The sequence below is a fragment of the Hemicordylus capensis genome, chromosome 1 (genome assembly GCF_027244095.1).
Source record: "Hemicordylus capensis ecotype Gifberg chromosome 1, rHemCap1.1.pri, whole genome shotgun sequence".
In the NCBI taxonomy this organism is placed as follows: Eukaryota; Metazoa; Chordata; class Lepidosauria; order Squamata; family Cordylidae; genus Hemicordylus; species Hemicordylus capensis.
Genome location: NC_069657.1, coordinates 220,714,305 through 220,729,039, shown reverse-complemented (window position 1 = coordinate 220,729,039; position 14,735 = coordinate 220,714,305). Strand labels below are relative to the sequence as shown.

Here is a 14,735-nt window from a genome sequence, read left to right as displayed (position 1 = left end):
TTTAAAATAATAATAAAAGCCTAGCAAGTTCCTTAATACAATAGGGATTAGACTGAATAAGGAAAGGGAAATTGCTAAATAAGCTGCCCTTTACCAAAGCACAAACACTTGAACTATAATGTGATACTAGAGTTCAATGAGGCTGTTCTTAGGATCAGCCTAAACCGGCCTAGGAAAGCCAAACCCAGTCTTTGCTGATTGTAAGAACCTCCGGGAGCTGTGTGGCCCTTAGTGGCAGTGCAGTGGCACACCCTGCAAAGAAGCCACCCTCTTAAATGGAGTTAGCGCTCTCTTAGCCCCATTTTCTTGCTCGTCTGCCAGCCTCGGCAGCTGGCAGCTGTGGCTGGGAAACTGCAGGGCTCTTGGCCGGTGTAGGAGTTTCCCCATAATTCACTGTGCACTCACGATGTTCCAGGGGCTGTTCTGGAGGAGGGGGTGACACTTCCCAGTCCCCAACCCTCCACACTGCCGGGTGCAGTCAGCAATCGTCTGGGCAGGCGATACACCTGCCCAGCAACGGCAGAAGGATCATCCGCAGGGAGGTAAGTGCTAGCAGCCTTCCTCCCTGCCGTCCCTCGAGCCCTTTCTCACTGATCGTGAGAAAGGGCTCAGTGTGTAGCTTTAAAAAATATTATAGTCAAAACAATGCATTTTTTATCTAAGCTCATATACCGCCTTTCAATTAAATACATGTAAACAAAAGCAGCAAAATCACAAAACACATTGATTACAACACAATCCATTCCTAGAATCAATTACCAAATAACTAAATCAATTGTTAGAGCAAACATGTGAGAGAACAGCCATTTGCTCAAATATGCAATATTTTTGTATTTCTGGTTTTGTCCAATTAAATATATTTCAGTGTGTTCTGAAATATGTCACCTATCTGAGGTTCAGTTATGGTGGGACACAAATTGTGCAAATTAATAGTTTTACCGCAGGACCAGAAAGCTGAAGGATGTTTTATGAAGACTCCAGTCTGTGTGCCTCGTTAGTGTCCTGTTGGTAGTAAGGACATTTTTTTCTCCTCCCCACAATTCTATGGGTTGTTTTCCTGCTTTCAGCTGAAGCAGGATTTGAAATTTAGGGGAACTGACAAAACCTAAATTGGTCTTGGTTTCTAACCGAGCTGAATGCCATTGAATTGTATTATTAACATGTACTGTTGCTTGTTATGAAAACTACTGAAGTGCTTTGAGTAACAGCAGGCATGCTGAGACCTGTCCATTTTCTTTGGTACCACAGCCAGTTACTCTATATAATCACTCTGTTCCCAGGTTCCAATTTACACACTTCTGCTCAAGGGTATTTGTGTAGACATTTCTGGTTTCATAGGTTTTTTTTCACCAGCAAATATTCAATAAGCACAGTAGGTGTTGGCTTACCGTAGAGGAAATTTGGCATTGTGCTCCAGATACACATATCCTCCTCCCCAGCTATGGAATCATTCCTCAACCTGTTAAAACTGATTAAGGACATACAACTTCCTTCTAACCCTGCTCCCTACAGAGTCAGCATTAGATCAAATGATCATTTGCTTTATTGGCAGGCTGTTGCTAACAGGCCTCGGTTATTTTTGAGGACTCAGAACATCTCAAGCGGTCTGATCATGTCGCTTTATTCAGGGCTTAGGCTCTATGGTTACCGAAGGGAGACCATTTGAAGACTTCCTTCCAGCCTGAGAAGGGTTTAGCAGGCAGTTTGCCAAGGTGATGCTCATTCTTCTCACCTGCCTGCTCTATGTACTATGAAGGACCCTGATGGGTAACCTTAGCAGGTAGGAAGAAGAGATCATCAGCGTCTTGCCAAGCTGCCTCATCAGAGGTTTAGTACAATGCCCTCTGCTTCCTAGAGGCTAGACATCCACCACTGAATCCATCAGAACCTTCTGTACATCCTTCTAGAGCCCTAAGTCCATCTCTCTGTAGACATGACAATGACTATACCTCTTCAGATGATGACTAGATGGCCAGAGCTCAAAAAGGAGTGACTTGGGAGATGGAGACTCTAGTCTCTTATTCTACTCCTTGGTCTCTCCTTGGCCCTGTGCTCTTATCAAAGACAACAAAAGACCACACCCCAAAGGGGCCAAAACTGATCTCTATGGGCAAGGCATTCCACAATTGGCACTGCCAAAAAGTGCCACTCATTCCCATCATCTGCACCTCAGCCAGTGGTGGGACCCTCCAATCAGGGGCGGACCCACCATTGGGCGAACGGGTTCAAAGAACCCGGTACACTGCCAATCAGGGGCCGCACCTCGCGGAACTGACACGCCCCCCGTGTCTGACATCAGACACAGGGGTGCTGGTTTAGCTCCCTAGTGGGGCCGCGCAGCCCCATTCAGGAGTTAAATGGCCGGCACTGTGTTCGCGGTGCGGCCTGGAGCGTCTCTTCCCTGCCAAGGCACAGCACAGCGTGGCTGTATTCCGCAGCACCATTCGAGAGTTGGACGGCCAACGCTGCACTCGCAGCGTGGCCAGAAGCGGCTCTCCCCTGCCTTTAAGCGGCTCTCCCCTGCCTTTAAGCGGCTCTCCCCTGCCTTCCCCTCTCTCCCCAGCTTTTTTTACACCCATCACAGCAGCAAGCACTCCAGTTTTCATTTTGTTTAAGCAAAAAGCATAAACTATAGTGTCTATCTGTACACTAAAGTGTATATACAGTGTGTATAGTGTGTGTATAGTGTCTATAACGAAAAGCCACCAATTTGGTTTCAAACAGGACAGCAGAATGTCATATATGGTTACCACAATTTCTTAGGATTTAAAGGCAACCAAGCATTTCATTGGCAAGAGAATTTTAAAAATGAGTTTTCTGTGATCTGATTTGCAAAGCCTTATTTTGAAGCAAGTGTATAAAAATAGACTTTTGGTGGTGGAGGAGGTTTAATGTTCATTTTAGCCATTTGTGAAACTTCTTCCAAAAAGTTGAGGTATTTAGCCCATTACAGGCTTATTAAAAAGACAATGAGGCTATTCACACGATTGTAGAAAATCGAGCTAGCCTCCGCAAGCCCGATTTTCTACAGTCGTGAGAACCACCAGGCTCAGCTGCGAGCCCGGTGGTTCTTGAGCGGGTAACCCACTCAAGTAACCCGCCCCTTAAACCCGTTTTTTTTAAAATGGTGAGTTGCCGCAGTGTGGCTCCGCACTGCAGTTACTCACAAGTAGACCCCCAGCGGGAGGCTGAAAAGCAGCCTCCCGGCTCGGGGGTTTCCCCAGTATGTCCTGCATGCTCGCACAGGGCATGTTGGAGCTTCCGGGGGCCGCATGGCCCCCGAACTCCCCAGCCCCCGCCAGCTCTGTCACGGAGCCGGCAGTCGTGAGCTACTGTTACTAGCACAAATCAAAATAAAATAGTAATGATGATTATAAGGGGAAACACGTTGGAGAAATAACGATTTTCTCATATTTTGCTATTTAAGCCATCTTTGTTGCGGGGGGGAAACCCAGCATATTTTTCACAAGAAGATATATTGTTGGGATGGAGAGTATTTTTCTTACAAGTTTGTATTAGAACTGGAAAAGATTTTTTTTTTAAAGTGTAAAACTCTCTCACACAAACACAAAGAAACATATGCACACAAATTGAGATTACATCTCCTGTGTGTGTGTCTCTGTGTGTGTGTGGCACACATGGGTGGGGGTGGGAAGAGGAATACAATGGCTTAAGCAAGGGGTTGGTTGCTTAATCTTGCTCTTTCTCTCTCACACACACAAAACAAACAGATAAGGGTTGGGTTTTTGTATGTTTTACATTCCTGGGGGCGGGCGGGGGGGACAAGCCCAACAGCCAGCAACTCCATTCTCCTCCTGGCAAATTGCAGTACATTCAGTGGCCGGCCAGAGTAGGGGCGGAACACAAGACCCCAGGGGAACAAATCAGGCTGCTGCTGCTTGCTGCTGCTCCCCCTGCTGGGAGAGAGCGGGAATGGCAGCAGAAAGTAAAGTTAGTTCACCCTTTTTTTGATGCTGCCGCCGCCGCTGAAGAACTGCTCATCTGGACCTAAATTCACAGGGGGTGCAATTGCACCCTTGCACCCCGACCTGGATCCGCCCCTGTTCCCGCCTGCGCACCCAGTAGCCCTTCTCACTGATCGTGAGAAAGGGCCCTATGTGTAACATTTTACTATTCTGTTATTTTATTGAAGTTATTTTGCTTTTACTTTGTGTTATTTCATGTGACAAAACTCTTATTTATTTGTTTGTTTGTTTGTTTGTTTTTACATTTATATCTCACTCTTCCTCCAAGGAGCCCAGAGCAGTGTACATAGTTATGTTTATCCTCACAACAGCCCTGCGAGGCAGATTAGGCTGAGAGAAGCGACTGGCCCAGTGTCACCCAGTGGGCTTCAAGGCTGAGTGGGATTATTATGTTATCTTACTGAAGTTATTTCTGTTTTAGTTTGTTTTATTTGACAATTCTTTATTCTCCTATCAGTAATAAAATATTTATATATCAATATATCAATGTTTTATTTGACAATTATTTTATTTCTAGTTATTATTATAATATAGTATAAATATATTAATATAATATAAACATGCTAAATAAATATGGTCATTTTTGTTCAGTACGCTGTGTGCAGCTCCCCACAGAGGTAAACTGGGATCAAATCTGGCTCCTCCCCTAATTGAGTTTGACACCCCTCGCTCAGAGGGTGCCCCTGACCTATAGACTGGCAGGCTTGCCAAGAAGCCAGAGGGGATGTTGGGAGCAGGAGATAAGGTGCCAGAGTCTGTCCCTGGTACCAGAATCCCCACGGGTACCTTACAAGTGTGTTGCCCATTGTCTCTTCAGACCACCCTTGCTCTCCTGATGTGCAGGGACATGGGATGACTAGGGCTTCTCTAGCCTCTCAGAACATTCTGTTACAATCACTGGTTCAGAACAGGCAGACTGAGCAAACTCCTGGGCTAGTATATTTGATGTCCTGCTTCCCGAGCCTTGAAACGCTTCAAGTTACAAAAAACTAGTAGAACACTAACAGGAACCCTTCTCGTGCCGTCCTTGTGCTTTCAGCTAGAGCTGTGGTGTTGCAGGAGTCAACTGCAATTCCCCCTATCCTTATTGGTTCCTCACCCACCTTGGCTTTCTGCTTCTTTGTGAAGCAAAACTCTGCCACTTGGTTGAATCCTGCATTTATTGTTGTACAACAGTGCATCGGTCACTACTTGAAGTGGAAATGCTATTAACATATTTAATAAATAAGTAAATCAAAAGCCTACCTCTTTTGTAACTTCCCACATTTGCCACTAAAATGGAAAACTGTGTTTTTGTTTTTGTTTTATTTTTTAAAATCGTTATGATGGTTTGCAGCTCTCCCTATAAACAAATGTCAGTGGGCCTGATAGGATGGTGTGATGAGATAATTCCACTTTCTTTCTTTTTTTCCTCTTCATCTCCTAGGGCAGCATGATTTGCAAGTGCCTGGGAACATCCCTGCTGGATTCTAATTGTCTGTGGCAGTCGGCACATGATTCCACGTGTTTGGTCACAGCAGTACCCTTTTTCTGCTCCTTTAATCTTTGATGGATGTCATGCTTGGATAGCCTGATGTGGCTTATACCACAGGCAGTGATTTTAGAGGTGTCTTTTGTCTTCACTCTTGAGGCATGGAGCCCTTATTGGGTCAGCCAGCGTTTATTAATGGATTCTGCTCCCAGGGATGTTAAACAGGGAATGTTGTTGCTGTAGACTATTATGACTAGTTTAATCTATTCAGATATACCAGATACTTCTGGCAGCAACAGCTCCCTTACGTGTATGGAGGTATTGCTTAATAGTCTGAATATGGATTTAGAAGGCTAGCTGAAGGGCATTTCTTTTAAACAGCTATAACTGGCTATTTATTTCTGCTATTTGGGCCATGAGGAACCTTTTAAAGTGGTGGCTCAATCGCCTCTGTTTAGCAGTGGGAGAGCAACTGTCCCTATCCAAACCAGCACACCATTTCTCCAGTGACTGTTGCTGGTGTCTACTTTGAATTTCTTTACATTGTGAGTCATTCTGGGACAGGGAACCCTCTTTTCCTACACAGACCACTTTGAAAATATTTTTATTGAAAAGCAGAATAACAACAACAACAACAACAACAATACTACTACTAATAATAATAATAAATAAACAATTAATTAAAATAACAGCTGCATTACATACTTAATTTGTAAACAGCTATCCCCTCTTCTCAAGGAACCCCAAGAATTAGGAAAAGCTAGGGATCTCTAACAGAGGTCCCTAACACTTTGTCAAATGACAATTCCCAGAATTGTTATCAGAAATTATCCAAATTTATCAAAGTGATATGTTTATAACACGGATAAGGCAAAAGTGTCCACACTCATGGTCCAGATAACAGGGATAACTTTACCCCAAAGGCAATTAACCGTAGTGATCTAGATGTGAGGTCAACTGATGCTTTTTAAAAACATACCAACATTAAAGTTACAGTGTGCCATCGAGTTGGTGTTGACTCCTGGTGATCAAAGAGCCCCGTGGTTGTCTTTGGTAGAATACAGGAGGGGTTTACTAGTCTATTGCCATTTCCCATGCAGTATGAGATGAACACTGCTTGTTGCTTAAACAACTTTTAAAAATGAAACTAAGTAATTACGAGTGTGGAAACTATTCATGCCTTAATATTAATGGGTTGTGACACCTTACCTGTTTGCCTCCATATGCCAAAATAGCTCGGACCAAATCTTGGAGGGTGTGCAATTCTATGTGTAGTGTCCAGCTCTTATTTCTAAGTCTTTTCTGGGACTGCTTGAATCCTTTTAGTTTTCTTGATGGTTTGGCTAGATCTTCTGAATAGAGAGCAAGTGCACCTGTTCTTGTGCTGTAGGTTTTAGGAAGATACAGTCCCCAGTATCCTTCCAGGACTGGGCTATCATCCAGTAGTCTGCTGCTGACATGGCAATAGCTTTCAGGAGACTTCCACTTCAAGTAGTCCTAACACAGTAAAACATAATAATAGGATGAATATTAGAAAGGGAAACTCAACAAACTTGTCCATCCATGCACATATAGCGCAAGTGGCTATTTACAAGCCTGTGAAAAAATATTTCCTTCTTCCTGCTCTATATAATAATTAAAATAATGGAGTTCTCTCTTTTAGACCTAGCATTATGATGTCCTAAGTGTGATAACATTCCTATACTTGAAATAAGAATACAAAAATGCCCCGTAATATAATTTGTTTCAGGAGCCTATTTAGCTGACTGTTGTGTAGACGGACCACAGTGAGGTTTCTGTCTTTTATTCTTGACCTTTTCAAAATAAAGCAATCTTTTCTCATTAATATAGTAGCTGTTACAGAAAGAGGGCACACTGCAATGTGGTAGCTACTTCCATATAACTATAAAATGTGGGATATTCAAAGCTATTGCATAAGTTCTAAGTATAATCTTAACCATCTATCTATCTATCTATCTATCTATCTATCTATCTATTACATTTCTAGACCACCCCACCCAAAGGCTCTAGGCAATGCACAACAAATTTTAAAAAACATAAAAATAAACACCTGCTTAAAACAATACACACTGCTTAAAACAATATAAAAACAATTTTAAAACAGTTTAAACCATTTAAAAGCAATTGGAAGTCCAGGCCAAACAAGTACATTTTTAGGGCTCTCTTAAAGGCCAACAATGAGCCTAAATTATGGATATCTGCTGGGAGTGTATTCCATAGGCCAGGAGCAGCCACAGAGAAGGCCCAGCTCCAAGTTGCCACCAGACGTACCGGTGGTAACTGGAGATGGACCTCTCCAGATGACCTCAACATGAGATGTTGACCGCAATATCTGATAATACAGAAGAAGGATGTTAACCTCACTATCCAATCATACAGAAGAAGGCACTCTCCAAGGTAGCACGGACCCAAGCCGTTCAGGGCTTTAAAGGTGATAATAATCAGCATTTTGTATTTTGCCCAGAAACATATCAGTAGCCAGTGAAACTGTTTTAAAACAGGCATATTATGGTCTCTCCGGGTTACCCCAGAGACCTGTCTGGCTGCCGCATTTTGAACTAATTGAATTTTCCGAACTATGTACGAAGGCAATCCCATGTAGAGTGCATTGCAATAGTCAAGCCTAGAGGTTACCAGCTGATACACCACTGTTTTGAGATCATTTTCTTCAAGAAATGGACGCAGCTGTCAAATCAGCTGAAGTTGATAGAAAGCGCTCCTCGTCATAGCCTCCACCTGAGATACCAGGGTGAGGCCTGGATCCAAGAGCACTCCCAAGCTGCGTATCTGTTCCTTTTAGGGGAGTGTAACCCCATCCAGCATAGGAAGATCTAACTCATCCCTTAAATTCTGATCCCCCACAATGTGCACCTCTGTCTTGCTTGGATTCAGCTTCGTTATCTCTCATCCAGCCCATTACTACCCATAGGCAGGCATTTAGGGAATGAATGCCATTTCCTCCTGCTGCTGCTGCTGCTGCTGCTGCTGATGATGATGATAAGGATAAATAGATTTGGGTGTCATCAGCATATTGATAACACCCTGCACCAAATCTCCTGATGATCTCACCCAGTGGTTTCATGTCAATGTTAAAAAGCATTGGTGACAGAATGGAGACCTGATGGACTCCATATAATAGCTCCCATTGCAAAGAGTAACCATCACCAAGTTCCAACTGAAATCTGCCTAAGAGACAGGAGTAAAACCACTGCAAAGCAATGCCTCCTATCCCCAACTTCCTCAGGCAACCCATAAAGATACTATGGTCGATGGTATTGACCGTCGCTAAGAGATCCAAAAGAACCAACAGAGTCACACTCTCTCTGTCGATTCCCTGGTAAAAGTCATCCATCAGGCTAACCAAGGCCATTTCAACCCCATAGCCTACTCTAAAGCCAGTTTGAAATGAGTCTGTATAATCGGTTTCCTCCCAAACTGCCTGGAGTTGGTTAGCAACCATTCTCTCAATCACCTTGCCCAGCCAGGGGAGACCGGCCTATAACTATCCATCACTGAGGGATCTAGGGAAGGCTTCTTACCTCCTTCAAACAAGGAGGCATCCTACTTTCACTCAGTGATGGGTTAATGATATTAACTAGGCCACCTCCACCTGCTAGATAGAAGCAGCCACGTCTGTAGGCCGCACCACCACAAGCAGCTTGTCCACATCCTTAAGCATCACAGATTGAAACTGATCCAATCTAATACTGCAAGAGGGGTTGCTGGATACCACCTTAATAGATTCTGCAAAAACAGTGGAGTCCAAGTCAGCCTGAATACAAGAGATTCTGTCCGCGAAGAACCCACTAAAAGCATCACAGAAGAACATAGTGTCTGGAGACTGGTTCGAAATGGAGGATCCTGAATCAAACTCCTCACAACCTGGGACAACTCTGCTGAATGTGAATCTGCAGAAGCAATGCATGCAGACCAGAATTGGGGGTTTTTTGCCTCATGCACCGCTTCCGCATAAACCTTCAAACGGGCTCTATGCTGTGTCCTGTCAATTTTGAGCCGAGTTCTCCTCCACTTGTGTTCCAATCATCTACCTTGCTGCTTCAGACCCTGCAACTCCTCTGTATACCAAGGGGCCACTTTTAAAGCAGATTAGGACACTCAGGAGCTATCATGTCTAATGCCTTGGTGAGTCCCTATTCCAGGTTCCCACCAGGGCATCGACAGAATCACTGGCAGCACCAATATTAAAACCCTCTAAAGCTTTTTGGAATCCTACTGGGTCCAGCAGCTGTCTTGGACCATCTTAATAGGTCCACCTCCCCTGCACGACTAGTTTGTGGCTGTGAAACCAACCTTAACCAGGTAGTGGTCCATCCATGACAATGGGGAAACCACAAGATCCCCCACTTACGGAATGCCTCCCTGATCTGAACAAAAGACCAAACTGAGTGTGTGGCTGGCAACATGAGTTGGTCCTGAAACGAGCTGGGATAGGCCCATAGTTTTCATGGCTGCTATGAACTCCTGAGCCACACCAGACAGGTCAGCCTCACAATTGACATTGAAGTCCCCCAGCACTAAGAGTCTGGGTGACTCCAACACCAACTCCAAGACCTGCTCCGTTAGCTCAGTAAGGGAGTCAGTTGGGCAGTGGGATGGACGGTGCACCAACAGAATCCCCAATCTATCCCTAGTTCCCAGCCTCAAAAATATGCACTCAATATAAGTCAACTGTCTCACAGGGGCCCTGGCAAAGGAGATGGTATTCTTATGGACCACAGCCACTACACACACACACACACACACACACACACACACACACACTTCCCCATGCCTGCTCCACAACAGAGTAGCCTGGTGGGTGAAGTTTGGCCCAAAAAACTAGCCTCCCCCATCCAAGTCTCAGTTATACAAACCAGGTTGGCTCCCTCATCCCCGATCAAGTCATGGATGATTTCAGTCTTATTCTGAACCAACCTGGCATTGCAGAGGAGCAAGGCCAGGTTCTGTGAGTTGGAGCTGCTCCCTGAGGCCTGAGAGCTAACAGGGCAGCCACCATCTTTACACACACTCCTGCAGGCATCTGTGCTGCTTCCTAGTGTTATTTTATCTTCTGTGCAAACGCTGAGAAAGGACCTCTTGTGACTTTTGCAGTGTCACCTGTCAGCCAACTCTTGCATTCTGAGGAACCTTCACTCTATCCCAGTTTCCACAAAAGTGCAATGAAAAGTAGCTGCTTCTTCCCAGAATGCAAGAGCTGTCAGGGAGATGGTAGTGCGAAAGTTGTGCAAGGTAAAATAAGCATGCAGAAGATAAGATTGTGCTAGGAACGTGTGCAAAAGCTTTTAACATCCAGTACTTTATTGCCACATGGAAGTGGCTTGTGCGCAGGGCATGTCTAATCTTCTGGTTGTACTGATGTGCTTTCCTAGAGCTTCATGGTGGCTATGACATGCAAACTGTGGCCACATTGTTCCCAATAGGGTAGCAATACTGGTAGCTTCTGAAGCATGAAGAGAAGAATTGCCCTGCCTGCTATATAATGTGGGGTTTACAGGACCAGAAAGAGGCATCTGTGAATGCAGATGGTGGCATGAATGCAACATGAGCCTCAGTATGAGCCTCCAGAATGTGCTTCAGAAAAGAGGCCTGTAACATTTGCTGCTGCTGAGGTTATACAATGATGCACACAAGAGACACTATGAAAAACAAAGGTATTTTACTTCAGCACTATGAATGTATTAGATAATAATTTTAAAAAGGAAGTTCTGGGCTTTTTATTTGTACAGATGATCCCCCACTATGCACCAGGAGTCAAAATTGACTTGATGGCACACTTTGCCTTTATGATCCCCTAGAATGGCTTTATTCAGTAATATTATGACAGGGCCTGTGTTAGTTCTGATACTAACTACGCAGGTCTGATTCCTGATGTTGCTGCCTGGTACATTTTCCTCAAGAATATGTATTTATCTCTTCTGTATTTCTGAGGACTCAGAGAATGGTTTGGCATACAAACTATCTGAGTAAAGTGGGCTGCACTGAGGATTCTGAAGAGAATATGTTCACATCCTGCAGTTCAAATACTAGTACACATGTGATGTGTGACTGAGGGCCTAGTCTCAAAGCAACCAATTCACTACATGGCAGGAGAGGCCCAGCCTCTGCTGACTACCCGCTGCTCCCAGAGTTCACCGAGCCAGTCACACCCCCACCACTGCCAAAGACATCATGTAGAATTTAGCATGCCACTACAAATCCACGAGGGAGTCACGTGACTGTCTCAGCATGCCCTGCGAGCAGCTGGAAATCAACAAGGACTAGGCATTTCCTGTAATTTCCGCATGATGAACTGGTCATGAGACGAAGCCCAAAGAAATACCAGTTGTATTTAAATTCTGCCTTGACGGGACTACTGTTGTCCTTTAGTGTCCACTGACACAGATTGTAGAGAAAGTCTTGAGGCATAGCCATGTGATAAGTTGCTACTGGAAAGCTAATGTTTCCAAGGGCCTTTCCAAACAATCTTTTTTTCTTTTTTTTTTTACAAAAATCTTATTTAAAATGTGCCCCGTTTTACTCATCTGTGGAGTTCTAGATTTCTTCCCTACAGGTGGTGCCTCTTCTGTTAGAGGGTTACAGGCAGTGGTCCCTGTAATTTTTTTCATCTCTGTGCAGAATGAGTTTTGTTCTGGGCAGCAGTCTCAAGGCACCTGTGTGCACACCTGCATGCAGAATGGGGCCTTCCTGATTCATCCTGAGCGGGATCTAAAATGAACTGAGTGGACATCCAAAAACTTGTGAACGCGCACACATGTGCACGCCTTCGAGGGAACACTGGTTACAGGTGGTTTCTCTTCTGTTACAGGTGGTGCCTCTTCTGTTGGTGCCTTTCTCCACTATTCAGACTGCGTTTCCCCCCACAGGCCGAATGTGAGCCTTTCCCCCACAATGTCTGTTCTTATTGTAAATGTTGTGTGGAATGTGATTCCCTTGCCCCAGGATATGTACCTCTGCTGCAGCTGAGGCTACCTTTCTCATTAGCATGTGATTGGCTGCTTTATAGCTGCTTCCCTCACAAACACGAAGTAATCTTATATATAGATTTAACTAAGAGTTTATTCAGAAAGCACTTCATTTCCTCCTTCTCCTTTCTCACTCTACCCCACCCACTCTCTACAGGATCCCCACTGGGACAAACTTCTAAACAACAACACATAAAAGAATACAACATTGGTTTTTCAGAAAGAGAACTACTCCGTGGATGCTTTGGGATACCAGAGGCAAAAATGAAGGTCCACAGGGCAGCGACATTCAAGAATTTAGAATACAGTCATTTGCTGCTGTAGATTAATGTTGAGTTTTCTTGCTCTCTCCACAAGTTCCAATTCTCCCTGGCATAGTTAGAAAATGGCCTGGAGCTAATCAAAGTTTGCAATAATCTGGAAGGACTCTGAGATTTAGAAGACAACCCTATTGGGCATTACTAGAGACATAACATTACAGGAAATTTTGAAGCCATGGGGGAAATGGGATTTCTTCATTTTTTCTTCAAAAAACCGACAATAGGAATTAGGGGGGAGGGATGAAAATATATATGCAGTACTGTACTTACTTTCTTAACAAATCTAAATTTACTTTACTAAAAAAGAGAGAGAAATCTGCAAGCTGCTGCCTCCTAATCTTAGAACCTCATCTAATCCAATGTAATATAAATCTCACTGTTTTTGTATCCTATCCTCAATATTCACCCTGATTTATCAGTTTGCAGAACTAGTATAGCAGCTGCATCACTCTAATACAATTGCCCCACTGATGCAGGTTGCATCCTAGGACATTTATTTGTTGGTGTAGAAAGTTTTAGAACCAGCCAAGACATCAATGATACTATACCAATGCCTACAGAAACAAACTACCTCCTGCGTCTTTAAGAAATTATTGAAATTGCAGAACTCCTGTTAAAATGTGTTGGGATGTGCTAATTGTTTGATCTGGATATACAGTTAAAGCCTGTTTTAATACTGAGTTAAATGAATTAGGTCCACAAGAATTTGGATACACAATTCCAGAACTGATATATTTGAGCTCATATTAATCTCAATTGTCTAATGCTAAAACAGACAAAAGCCATCCATAAACAAGAAACCTTTCATTAATCTTGGAATTAGTTTCACTAAAGCATATCCTTGTTTAGGATTTTCCCATTATATGTTAAAACGTATATAAATCTCTTAACACAAGATTATTTTAGCTGCAACAAATTGGCCGCTTTTTTAAAAAAGCATGTCAAGAGTTAATTTAAAAGGACTTTAACATTGGTTAGAATAGATGGACAGAAAATAACTATGCCATGGCTCCCATAGCAGCTTGTACATTATAGCTGTGAAACTAGAACTCACCTCTGGATTGAAATGCACTTCCAACTTCTCCTGTGTTTTTCTGACCACCTGCCCAGTACCACGACTTAACAGAGATAGACTAGACATATTAAAATTAGTGCACATACAACTTCCGTGGCTTTTCTCTTTGCTTCTAAAAATGTAACTTGCCTCCATTTTAGGATATCTTCATCTGGCCAAAAGCTGGACCACGCTGTTAAGTGTGGCTCTCTTTAATGGCATATATAGTCCATGAACCAGCTCTGTTTGAAAATACAGATAAAATGGCAGAAAAGGCTCTACGGAAGCTTAGCCCTCTGATAACATATGCATTCCTGTAAGTTAACTTTTTCTTCTGTCTGCCCTGTTGTTACTTCTGCTCTTGTTGGTCCAAGGATTTGTGAAATGCTGCCATCCTCTTTATGGTGCACTGAGGTTGTTTCTGTGTTGCTATGGCAGCAAAAGGAAATTAAGTTGTTTAAACCAGCAAGAGGGAAGGTCACAGACAGAGAGAGGGAGAGAAAGAGAGAGGAAGCAAATTTTGAAAGGGTGGGCCTCTGTTTTCAGGAATGAAAACTAATCCCAACTGAAGAATGACATTATTCTTCATGTAGCTTACTTCAGTTAATAATCTGCCTTTCCCAGTAACTTTCAAAACTACAGTATTTAATTTTCTCCACTGAAAAAACAGCATTTTTCATGATCTGCCACTGACGTGCACATGAAGATAATTTCACATCCTATCCCAGGATGTGTCACTGTGGGTGCTCCATTTCCTAGTGAGATTTTTGTTGTTTTCTTCTGCAAAATTTTCTACCTCATTAAAGAACTACCAGGGGTTATTGTGATGGGTCTGGACTGAAGTCCGGTGCTATGCTAGGACATAGTTGGTCTGAGAGTACAGGGCCAGTGTCAGGGGTG

At 43.5% G+C, this 14,735-nt stretch overlaps 1 protein-coding gene across 5 annotated transcripts in view; it reads right to left on the bottom strand.

The window, feature by feature from the left end:
• Positions 1-14,225, bottom strand: part of KIAA2012 (KIAA2012 ortholog) — a 123,717-nt gene extending 109,492 nt beyond the window's left edge. For 4 of the 5 annotated variants that reach the window (XR_008313633.1, XR_008313635.1, XR_008313638.1 and 1 more), the window contains exons 1-2: positions 13,836-14,225; positions 6,667-6,954 (exon numbers count right to left, since the gene is read on the bottom strand). Coding sequence is in view for 1 of the 5 variants with exons in the window: in XM_053285341.1 (XP_053141316.1) it covers positions 6,667-6,954; positions 13,836-13,991 (444 nt within the window). In the remaining 4 variants the exon portion in view is untranslated. Of the gene's footprint in view, positions 1-6,666; positions 6,955-12,447; positions 12,582-13,835 lie in introns of those variants that run through there. The other variant, XR_008313634.1, reaches the window with a different exon arrangement.
• Between the last annotated feature and the right edge of the window lie 510 nt (positions 14,226-14,735).